Source organism: Lathyrus oleraceus, chromosome 5, assembly GCF_024323335.1.
Source record: "Lathyrus oleraceus cultivar Zhongwan6 chromosome 5, CAAS_Psat_ZW6_1.0, whole genome shotgun sequence".
Taxonomy (NCBI): Eukaryota; Viridiplantae; Streptophyta; class Magnoliopsida; order Fabales; family Fabaceae; genus Lathyrus; species Lathyrus oleraceus.
The window spans coordinates 70,780,006-70,792,085 of record NC_066583.1 but is presented as its reverse complement, the minus strand read 5'-3'; the positions used below and the strand labels follow the sequence as shown (position 1 = coordinate 70,792,085).

Here is a 12,080-nt window from a genome sequence, read left to right as displayed (position 1 = left end):
CCTAGGAACCTTAAAGTATTTCCTTAGTCTTGAGGTGGCATAATCTAGAGAAGGCATTGTCATATCATAGAGAAAATATTGTCTACATCTATTACATAACACGAGATTTCTAGCCTCTAAGCCAACCACTACACCTTTAAATACTTCAACAAAATTGCATCAGGATGAAAACATACATCTTGTAGATATAACATCCTATAGAAAACTCATTGGAAGGTTGTTGTAAATTTGATTTCTTAGAGCTCCAAAAAGCAGTCCTTGGTTGCTAGGTCAAGTGTTGAAGTTGAATATAGAGCTTTGGCACACATTACATTTGAGTTGCTCTGGTTTTAGTCTTTACTAACTGAATTGAAAGTTAAATATCTCTCCCAAATATGCTCTACGATAACTTAAGTGTTATGTTACTATCTCATAATTCCAATATGCATGCTAGAACAAAACATATTAAATTAGATATTCATTTTGTCATAGAAAAAGTCGTGGAAAACAGACTAAAAGTTCAACATGTACCTGCCTTAGCACGGTTAGCAGATATTATGATAAAATCCTTTTTAACTTTAGCTTTTCAAGACTTGAGAAACAAGCTCAAAGTGGTTCTTTTTATCCACGTTGATTTTATGGAAGAGTATTAGATGAACTTAAAGCATGTCGATTTTGGCCAACTCTGATGTAAATAAAAGTAGTTAGAGTTAGTTGTAAAAGTCAATTAAAAAGTTTATTAAAGGAGTTGGAGTGTACTTGAATATCTACCCATATAAAGAGATTTGTATGTCCTGTATACTTTTTCATTGAGAAATTGAGAAAACGAAAAGATGAATTAAACAAAGTTGATGACCTACAATAAATTAAATATACATTATTGAAGATTAAAATATATTTAAAATAAATAAAATAATTCAAAAAAAAATTCAAAAATAATTTTTATGAAAAGTTGTTCAAATCATTTTAAGAACTTAAATGATTTTTAATATTTTGATATCTAAAAAAAATTTATAGCAAAATAATAAAATATTTAATAGATAATTATTTAATCAATTTTTTAAAAAAATTTAACTTATAAATATTAACAATCAACTTATATTAATACATATAAAAATATTGTCGTCGGAGATTAAACCTAGATCATTAATTTATATTTAATTTAACTCAACAAATTTGTGTCAATTAAACTACCTCACCCATTTATTTAACTAAGTTTTTGTTTGAAACTTTATTTAAAGTAATTTTTAAATATTTTTAAGACCAAAAATGTCTAATCGTATAAAAATTATTTTAAAAACAACCAAAATAAGCATCCCTTATTTTGACTTTAAATGATTTTTATTTACTCTAAAAGGATTATACAAGAAAAGACAATTTCTCTAAATAGTATTAGTACTAATTCTAGTATTATTTTCTAATCACATTCGGATTGCATTTCTAAAAGGCATCTCATTAATGAATAGACATTCTTCCATGAAAGTATATTACTATGATGAGACATGAGACAGGCTGGCCTGATGCTAGAAATGCAATGCTGACATATTTGGCCATAATACCTACACTACACTTTTTCTTTATGCTTTTGCATAATGCTCAATTATCTATTACGGTAAAATATTAAAATTAATTAAAGGCAAAATAAAACTAACAAATCAACACCCAATAAAAATAGGAAGGAAGGAATCTTAGCATAAAATACTTTTAAATTTCTTTGAATTTAAATAAAATAAACTCTACCTAATCAATTACTTGAAAATTCCTTTTTAAGATTTCAGAATCAAACATGCATATATTACTGCTAAGTGGAATTCTCATTATAGAAAGAAAAAAAAAAAAGTACCCCACAATTCTGATTTTACTGTCCAAAGAAAATAACAACAAACAAAAAAGTTGATTGGAATATAGCAAAAGTTGCATTTGAATAACATTACCGTGTTACAAACACTAGATAACAAAGAGAGAAATGAACAATTATGCAACCGAATTCATCCATTGGATTCAAGTTTAAACACTCTCGTCCCTTAGATCAAATTACTTTACCGTAGTCGCAAATTTCGCCTTCATCATACGATTCCAGCACAGATCATGACACAACAACAAAGAAGACACCTAAATCTTAGATATCCTTTGGAATCTTCCAATTCTGTAATGATTCAAGTCAGCCTTATCAGTTTTCCCATCGGTTGCCAGCTCAGTTAATATCTTACCAACAAGCGGAGCCATCTTAAATCCATGACCGGAAAACCCAACACCCAAAACAACGTTATTCTTAAACTCACCATCCAAAAAATCAATCACAAAATTTTCATCTGGGGTCATTGAATACAGACAGGCCTGTTTCACAACAGGCTTTGTCGTATCGATCACCCCAGAGAATGTCCTATCAATCCACTTCTTCAAATCATTCATCATCTCGCCTTGTCCCCATGGCCTCCGATCAGGGTCGCACTTTAGACCGCCGTGGACACCAAGTTTAAGCAAACCCGGAAACTCCAAAGTTGGTGTTCCATAGTAGTAAATCTTCCCATAGCTAGCAAAAGTCGGAAAATCGCCACCAATTGCGAATTTATCTTCATGTCCTTCTTTTATTCTCCAGTAACAAAGATGAGTCTCAATAGCCTGTATCGGAAGATCAATACCTCTGATTTTCTTAATCAGCTTATTCGCCCATGATCCCACCGTTACCACAACTTTCTTACCGCGGACTTTTTCACCATTCTCGGTGAAAACCACGACCTCTCCGCCGTTGTTTTTTATATCTACAACCTTTGAGTTGTCTTTGAGAACAGCTCCATGTTTGTGTGCCAGTGTCTGAAACATGGCAGTAGCTTTTGTGGCCTTTAACATTCCGCCATGTTCTGTGGACAGACCCAACCAACCTTCCTGTAAGTTGAATTTCCCGGAGTACTTCGCAGTGACTTGCTCGGCGTTCAAGAGCTGGTGGTTGACACCATGTTTCCGGCAGTTTTCGATGACAGCGCGGAAGGATGGATCGTCGAGATGGCCAATGTCAAGGTGTTGAGCTTTGAAGTAAACATTGTAGCCAACTTCAGCCTGGATCTCTTCCCATAGTTTGTATGATTCGACCACCAGAGGATAGTAATGGCTTTGGGGATAGGTGGATCGAATCGTGCGGGATTCACCGTGAGAGGAGCCACGCTGGTGAAGGAAATCGAACTGTTCGAGCAAAAGTGTTTTGAGGCCACGTTTGGCTGCTTGGTAGGCGGTGGAGCTACCCATCACGCCGGCGCCGATGATGATCAGGTCGAATTGAGGATCTCCCATTGAAGAAGGGTTGGGTTGAGGGAGTGATGCTGACTCTGTGCTTATGTGTTTGTGTTTGGCATTTATAATGACAGTTCTATCTCAATATATAGACAGTGTGGAATCTTTTTTTTGGCGCGCATTTTTGTTTTTTATACACAGCACACATTTGTTATTTTTAGTCCTTAATTTGTTACCTAATGGAAGCCATGCATGCGTGTTATTGTGATCCTGTTAGAGAAAATATGACAATTATAAACATCACGGACTTTGATTCTGATTCGGACACAACGCATCGTAGGTACGATTGCGGTTGAATAGATAATGAAATTAGACACGTAGACGTTAATAACATTAAAATAGAAATATTATAAATAATTAATAAAATTTATTCAACATTGATTTTTTTAAAAATTGCACACAAAATATACCATAATAACGATTGCGATTATGATAAAAAATTACTATATAAAATTACTTACACCTTCACATCTATAATATTTTAAAAAAAAAATATGAATAAAGAATTTCAACACGTCCATATTAGCAAGGTTAAAAAGAGAGATAAATATGAATAAATATTCCGTGCAATTTGACATTAATAAAATCTAAATAATGATATATATATATATATATATATATATATATATATATATATATATATATATATATATTAGTTTCATCTATTGTTAGTTTTATTTATATTTATGTATTAATTATTTGAAATTAGTTTTTATTTTTAGTTATAATTTTTCCCGTTGTTTCTTTTAGATTGACTGTATTTATAAAACAACACATAAATAATATGTTGGTGCATAAAGGTGAAGATGAAGATGATGAAGATGGAGAGAGAGAAGAGAGAGAAAATAGATCTAACTAATTTTGAGAAAAAATTTAAATGATTGCATTATAAATTTCTATTACACGTTTGGTTTATGTACACAAACAATAATGTCACGTATGCGAAAATGCTAACCTACATTAGTTAGGTTAAGCTTAACAAAACTAATACTACTACTGAATATGGATTACTTCTAACATCATTCCTTAATTCATATTCAGCTAATTAAGCTTTACAACACCAATTCCATCCCTCATGGGAATAAAGTGTTTAGTCTTCACAGCTTTAGTCAACACATTTGCAAATTGCTTATGAGTACTATATTGTACAACTTCTAGCACTCCATTTTGAACCTGGTTCCTCAGAAAATGAAACTTCGTGTCAATGTGTTTGCTTCTTCCATGCAATACTGAATTATTGGCAAGGCTTATAGCTAATTTGTTGGCAATCATCAACTTCACATGCTTACTCACCTTAATCTTCAGATCCTACAGCAAGTTCACAATCCATACAGCTTTACAAGCAGTTAAATCACCTTCAATGTACTCAGCTTCACGAGTTGACAAAGCAACAACAGGTTGCTTCTTGGAATACCAAGAAACAGAACCTCCTAGATAGTTGAAGAAATATCCAGAAGTATTTCTTTTGTCAACTCTGTCTCAACACCAATTAAAATTTGATTAGCACAAAAATTTTGATTCAGACTTAACACCAGAATGGAATAACACTCCATACTTCAGAGTCCCGTTAATATACCTTATAATTCTGACAACAGCTTGGTAATGTGACCAATTTGGTTTGTTCATAAACCTACTTACAATTCTAACTGCATAACAAAGATATCTCAGTAAGTCAACCAACTGTTTAAAAGTTGTAGTATCTACATCATCACCGTCAACATCAAAATCCAGCTTATGATTCGTCTCAACAAATGTGATTGCAGTGTTGCAATTTGTCAGCTTGAATTTCTTCAAAAGTTCAAGTTCATACTTCAGCTGATGCAAAATGGTACCCTTCTCGGAGTACATAATCTCCATCCCTAGAAAATATACCATATTTTCCATATCAGTCATCTCAAACTCATCCAACGACACCTTCTTGAACTTCATTATCTCATGTGAACAGCTTCCTATCAGCAATATGTCATCAACATAGAGACACACTAGAATCATATTGCCATCACAAGTATGTTGAACGTAAACGTCATACTCCACCTCACACTTTCTGGATCCTTGGAGCTTGAAAAATGAATCAATTTTCAAATTTCAAGCTCTATGAGCTTCTTTTAGTCCATACAATGTTTTATGTAACCTGTACATCATCCCTTTCTGATTCTTTTTCATAAATCCGGGAGGTTGTGACATGTATACCTCTTCTTACAATGGACTGTTTAGAAATGCATATTTCACATCTAGATGCATCAGAGGCCAATTTATATTAGCAACTATAACAATCACCAATCTGATTGTTTCATGTCTAGCTACAAGTGCAAACACTTCAAAGTAATCTAATCCGGGTTTATGTAGAAATCCTCTTGCTACTAACATTGTTTTGTATTTGCCAATTAATTCATCTGGCTTTAACTTCATCTTGAAAACCCATTTAACACGGATTGCTTTCTTCTCCTTTGGAAGTTCAGTCAACTCCCAAGTCTTGTTTCTTTCTATAACATCAAGTCCTTCTTCCATTGCCTTCGGCCACACTTTATTCTTTAGAGCTTCTTAAGTACTAACTAGTTCGAATCTACTAACATGGCACACTAAATGACTTCTCCCTCAGAGTTTACTTCATTATCTTGTAACATGTCAAATGTAGGTACGATCGCGGAATAATGTATTGAATAGATAATGAATTTAGACACGTCGACATTAATAAAATTAAAATAGAAATATTATAAATAATGAATAAAATTTACGGACACTTCAACATCGATTGTAAAAAAAAATTACAGACAAGATATACCATACAAACAATCACGAATATGAGAAAAAATATCTACCAAAAGTTACTCACACATGACATATATATATATATATATATATATATATATATATATATATATTATGAATATCTCAACACGTCCACACTAGTAAGGTTAAAAAGAGAGATAAATATAGATAAATATTACGGGCATTTTGACATTGATATAATATAAATAATGAGATATATATGCCAACGTGTATATATATATATATATATATATATATATATATATATATATATATATATATATATATATATATATATATATATATATATATATATATATATATATATATATATATATATATATATATATATATATATATATGTCAATGTAAGATTATTAGTTTCATTTATTATTATTTTTATTTATTTTTTGTATCAATTATTTGAAATTAGTTTTTTATTTTTAATTATAATTTTTACTGTTATTTCTGTTAGATTGATTGTATTTGATAAAACAACACATAAACAATATATTAGAGAGAGAGAGAGAGGGGGGGGGGGGGGAGATAACCTAACTAACTATTAGAAAAACTTTAAATGATTGCATAATAAAATTTTGTTACACATTTGATTTATATACACAAACAATAATGTTACGCATGCGAAAATGCTAACTTACACTAGCTAGGTTAAGCTTAACAAAACTAATACTACTATTGAATATGGATTACTTCCAACATGTTGTACCCCAAAATTTGCCCTCCCCTTTTCATTTTTTTCATTCAACCCTTGACTTAGGAATCATATGTGTACATTCATGCTTCATTCATATGCATTATTCATCCATCAGTTGATTACTATAGATTCAAAGCTCTTGACTTACAAAGATAGGGTCTGTGTATGGACTAGGCCTTCAAGGCATGTCATTGAGTATTAATCAAAGCATATGGGATGTAAAACCCTAGTTGCTTGATCTTGGAGGTGTGGATTCAACAAGATTTCGTCAAGGCATTCCCCAGGGATTTCAAACCCTGATTCTTGATGATATGGTTATGAAATCTTATGGAGTTTCTCTGGACCTTACCTTGGTTATTAAATTCCTAATTTGGGGGGGGGGGGGGGGTCACCCATTGAAGATTTGTTTGTGAAGCATCATGATTGATTCAAAGATCTTGGTTAAAGGGCATGCCTCATGTAACCCTAATCAAGGAGGATATGGTCCTAAGGTACCTCATAGCTTGACTTTTCATCTGGATGGCCTCCAAACCCTAGTTTCATCTAATTCTTCACCCATTGTGTGTTTGATACCCTTGCTTGATCAAGATCCCCCAATAACCTCTTGTTCTTGGTTTATTCATGTCGATTACTTGGTTTGGTTCCATTCATTTGTGCTTAAGCCTATTGGTCCTAGATCAAGTGTTTGGTCATATAACTTCCATTCTTTGCTTCCATTCCATGATATTTCATTTGGACATTTCAAGTGCCTAGTCCATGAGTTGCTCGATTTCATCTGGTCAATGTTGTTCAAGTTCATTTCATGACATTTTTAATGCTTGGTGTTTGGTCCATGGATATTTGATTCATGATTATCATTGTCCATTCAAGTTTTCTAAATCCTAATATGATTCATCCAAGTCATGTTCATTGATTTATGTTAATGGTTCATTCACTTTAATACCTTTCATCATTATCCATTTTTATTCATTTTAAGTCATGTTTATCCATTCAATTTAAATACAAGCATCAATTTCATTCATATAATTTCAAATTCCATCATTACAAATCATAATAAATGTTCTTACATTGCAAAAGTTACAAGAAAAGACAGGTTGACCAAATGTTGACTTTGGTCAACAGTTGACTTTTTGGTCAACTTTGACCAAAGTCAACTCAAGTTCTTTCCTATCCTAAACCACGAAATGTCCAATCCTAGTCCTAATCCCATTTTCCAATTCCACCTTGATTTTCATATGGCCATTTGTACATGAACTTCAATAACCATTTCATTACATGAACTTAAGCATGACAACAATTCTGCACAAGAACAACACATCTGCAGTAGGCAGTAAGCCAATAATAGACAACATCGAACATACATCATGCAATTCCATTCAGTTCTCAGCAGCACACATTAACATACCATAAGTATAAGCAGAACTACACCTGCTGCAAATTCTGCATCAAACACCTGCAACATGAGGTCTGCAGCACACCACACCATGGCTTGGAACCCTATATCTTGCTCATACCAGACCTAAAATCATCCTTGCAGTTCAGTTCACAATCCTGCAGACCATGTCCAACACTAGTCCAGGTACACACATGCTCAAACCATCCAAACTTGACCAAGGCATCAAGACCCTGTAACTTACAGCAATAACAAGCAATGCATATCAATGTCAAATGCTAACCTAAAGATTTGTTTGGAACCATGCATTTAGATCATGAGCCACCTACACTACCAAGAACCATGTCACATGAAGTTATGCCAAGGTCAAAATGAAGGCAATGTTGGCAAGTTGTACCTGTAGAACCAAGGACAAGTTAGAACATCCTATGAACCTATGCAAACCATGGCCAAAATGCAAGACAACATCAAACCTACATCATGGCAGTCCATCCAAGTACTAGTATCATATACATAATGCAACACCACATCATTATGCAACAATCCATAACAGAACTACATTCAAGTCCATGTCATGCCATGGGGTCAAAGTCAAAACATTGTAACCATTATGCAACATGAGTATAAGACAGCAAAAGTACATTGTAATTCTTGGATCAATTTGAAGCACATCACCTGCAATATCACATTGTGTACCAACAGACTAAGTCTTGGACAAATGCAACACTACAAACCAGTTGTAGACCTTGGAATGAACCTGTAAATGGCCCTGAAACAGACATCAAATCTAAGCCTCGTTCAAGCCATTCAACCTTGCAAGGCATGTTCATTCTAAGTTGTAAACAACAATACAAAATGATAAACCATAAGCCTATTGCAACTGACTTATAATCAAAGCCAAAAACTCACACGCCCTACAAAACCATGGACTTGCAATGGTCATTCCTGACCTGCACCACTTTAGGACACCAACCTGTTACCACCTGATACAGTCCACGAATCTTGCAAGTAAATGCAATTTGTCATATCAGTATGAACAAGATTCAACCCATAAACCAAAGACATGATCACATCATGACAAAGCACCACAAGGCTAAATGCAGAAGCACCATAATGGTTCACTAACCCTGCAATTGGCAAATCTAATCAGAGAAAAACTCACAATTAACCAAACATAACCACGCTTGAATTAACCTACACTTGCAAGTCATATTTGAGTTTACTTGTTCACCTTACAACTAAGCCAATTGAACAACACGTCATCACCCAAGAGAAGTTAAAATTGCAACCTACTGTGGCCAGTCAAAAGAAAGAATTGGAATTAGATTCATTTAATCCACTAATTAACTGAGTTCAAAGTTCACTAACTAACTAAGTTGTCAGTTAACTCAGTGAGCTAATCCTAACTAACTCTGAGCCTAATTCTAAACCTACATCTAATCCGAACCTAATCCCTATTTAAGGACCATTATCTTCACCATTTCATAACTTTTGGATAATCACCTTCAAGCTCTTAGTTCTCTCTAAATTATCTGTCTCTCTCACACACTCAAAGCTCAACTCCAAACTCCATTGAAGCTTAACATTAAAGCTTCAAGAAGAGCGAGTTCAATCGTGCATCTTTCTCACTTCAATCACACCACAAAAATTTAGAAGAAGAAGAATTAATTTGGAAGAAAAGCGGAATCAAAAGAGGAGATATACGAGTTCGTACCTACTAATCAAGTGATTTTTTGGTCGCCTACTTCATCTTCTCCGATCAACATTCTCCGGAGCAAGTCTCAGCTTTGGTGGTAGGTTCCTCTTCATCATTTCACTGCAATTTGGTTACCATGATGTACCTTGCATCGAGGTGGATCAAATCCCTCGCATGTAGAGATCTGAATCTTATTCATTGTTGTGTAATTGGTGATTGAATTCTTAGGGTTCTTAAGGTGTTTGATTTGGTTAGGATGTTAAAGGTGAAATCTTGAGAAATTAGTGATGGATTCGTAATCTAGATGACAAGACAAGGCCAGTGATAGGTTCAATTTTCATTTTTGGTGGCCACCGCCGCCGAAAGAGATTTCTGCCACAGTGGCCCACGGTGAAGGTCCGACGAAGAGTGACCTGAGAGTGTCCCTCACTGCGTGCGTTTTACCTCATTCAAATTCTTGTTAACTACATGCCAGTCAATGCTCATTACCTTGGGTTGCTTCTTAATAGGCTTTGTTCACTCAAGCCCAATTTGAAACTGCATTCTTACCCCTAACTTTGGATTCACACCCCCCAGTCTGAAGTCACTTTCACTTGGGCTTGGTGTCGCTCCCCAGGATTTCCCGAATCAAGGTACAAACGCAAAAAAGAGTGGCGAGGAGAAAAGAATAGAGTCGCCAGCTATGTACTTTTATCCCAAGAGGAGGGAAAGGTAGTACTGCATAACCTAGAGGGAACGGATAAAACAAAGTCTCGAACCAAAGAAACTGGGTAAGGGGGCCGGTTACGTGAAGGGAAGGTTATCGCACCCCTTCACGTCTGTGGTACTCCACAGGATCCACGTTTGTTATTTATGTCTAAAGTGTGCGTAAAAGTCCTACATGCAATGCGAAAGAGAGAAAATCAAAGTAGGGAAAATAAAGAGTTATTGCTTGCACAGGCCCTACCCTGCTGCATACATATCTCAAGAACGATTGAGAATCAGAGCACCGTAGCTTGGCTAACCTCTTTCTATTTGTTTTGTGTTTTTTAGGTGAACGACGTTACTACGCAATCTACCGGATGCTCGACCTTTGGAGACTTACTCACCTGTAGTAGAAGGAGTTAACGTGTCCTTAAGAGAAGATAGAGTTTGTTTGTGTTTTAGGAATGCTCATGCAAGAAAGGAAGTCCTAGACGAAGGAACCGTGCTACCTTAATTGACATGCAGACGAGAGACTATACGAAGTCTAGCAATCCTACGGGGAGACTATAAGCAAGTCTCAAAAGAGAACAAAATTTGGAAATGGAATGCCAATCAATGGGCTTACATCCAACTCCAAAAACAAATGGGAAACAGAAAGCCAATCAATGGTCTTACATCTACCTCCACAAAACAAAACAGGAAACAAATAACCAATCAATGGTCTTACATCTAACTCCTCAAACAACCAAGCATGCATGAAAAGCAAACATATGAAAGATTCACAAACAAGCAATCAAGTATCACACTCTATATGCAAACAAGAGGCTCAAACAAGTTGGTTGGGCTTTAGTCAAGGGGTCATATCAACCTCGACAAACAAGCAACAACTGTAGGGGTGTTTTTGAGCTCTTAACCACTAACATTGAGAGTTAGGGTGAAGCTGATGAAAGGTAATAAGGATTAGACCTCATGCTCTTAACCCTGGCCTGGGTGAGCTTGAATCAAAGAAGGTGTGGGGATCCAGAATGAGGGACCCTATTCCACTTGACTGACTCTATACAAATGATCTTGGGTACTTGTTCAAGAGCATCGGCACGTAGTGCGAGCATAATGAACGACTCAACGACTAACAGGGGACTGGCTACTAGTCCCTTCTATCTGTCAATTGCCTCTTCACTTAGGAGGACTTAACAAGTAACATGCCTCGACAAGGAGGTCTTTGGCACAAATATAAACAAGCACAATCATTGCCTCTTAAGGAGGACTTCAGCCAAACGCCTGCCAAAAAAGCGACAGGGCTTCCAGACTACATGGAGTACAAGAGTGGTTACCTAGGTGGTATGTCAACCACAACCAAAGCAAAGCTCAAGCAAGAGCTAAAAGCGACTAATGTACCTGTACAAAAGCCAAACAGTCAATATCTCAGACAGAAAAAACCAACAGACAACAAAAGTGGAACTTTCCAATATCTACACAAGGTAAGTCTCAAATGCAATCACTCAAGTGAGTTCATCACATCAAGGGACCTACAACACAACAAAGGTTAGTAAACAAAG

The 12,080-nt window shown here is 35.2% G+C and overlaps 1 protein-coding gene across 1 annotated transcript; it reads right to left on the bottom strand.

The window, feature by feature from the left end:
* Positions 1–1,854: 1,854 nt before the first annotated feature.
* On the bottom strand, positions 1,855–3,367 carry LOC127085346 (probable sarcosine oxidase). Its single transcript, XM_051025867.1, has one exon. It carries the CDS (start codon positions 3,265–3,267, stop codon positions 2,092–2,094), a length of 1,176 nt encoding a protein of 391 aa, XP_050881824.1. The 5' UTR covers positions 3,268–3,367; the 3' UTR covers positions 1,855–2,091.
* Between the last annotated feature and the right edge of the window lie 8,713 nt (positions 3,368–12,080).

Excerpts from the sequence above, each read along its gene's own strand:
- LOC127085346 (XM_051025867.1), bottom strand. The coding sequence starts at position 3,267 with ATGGGAGATCCTCAATTCGACCTGATCATCATCGGCGCCGGCGTGATG.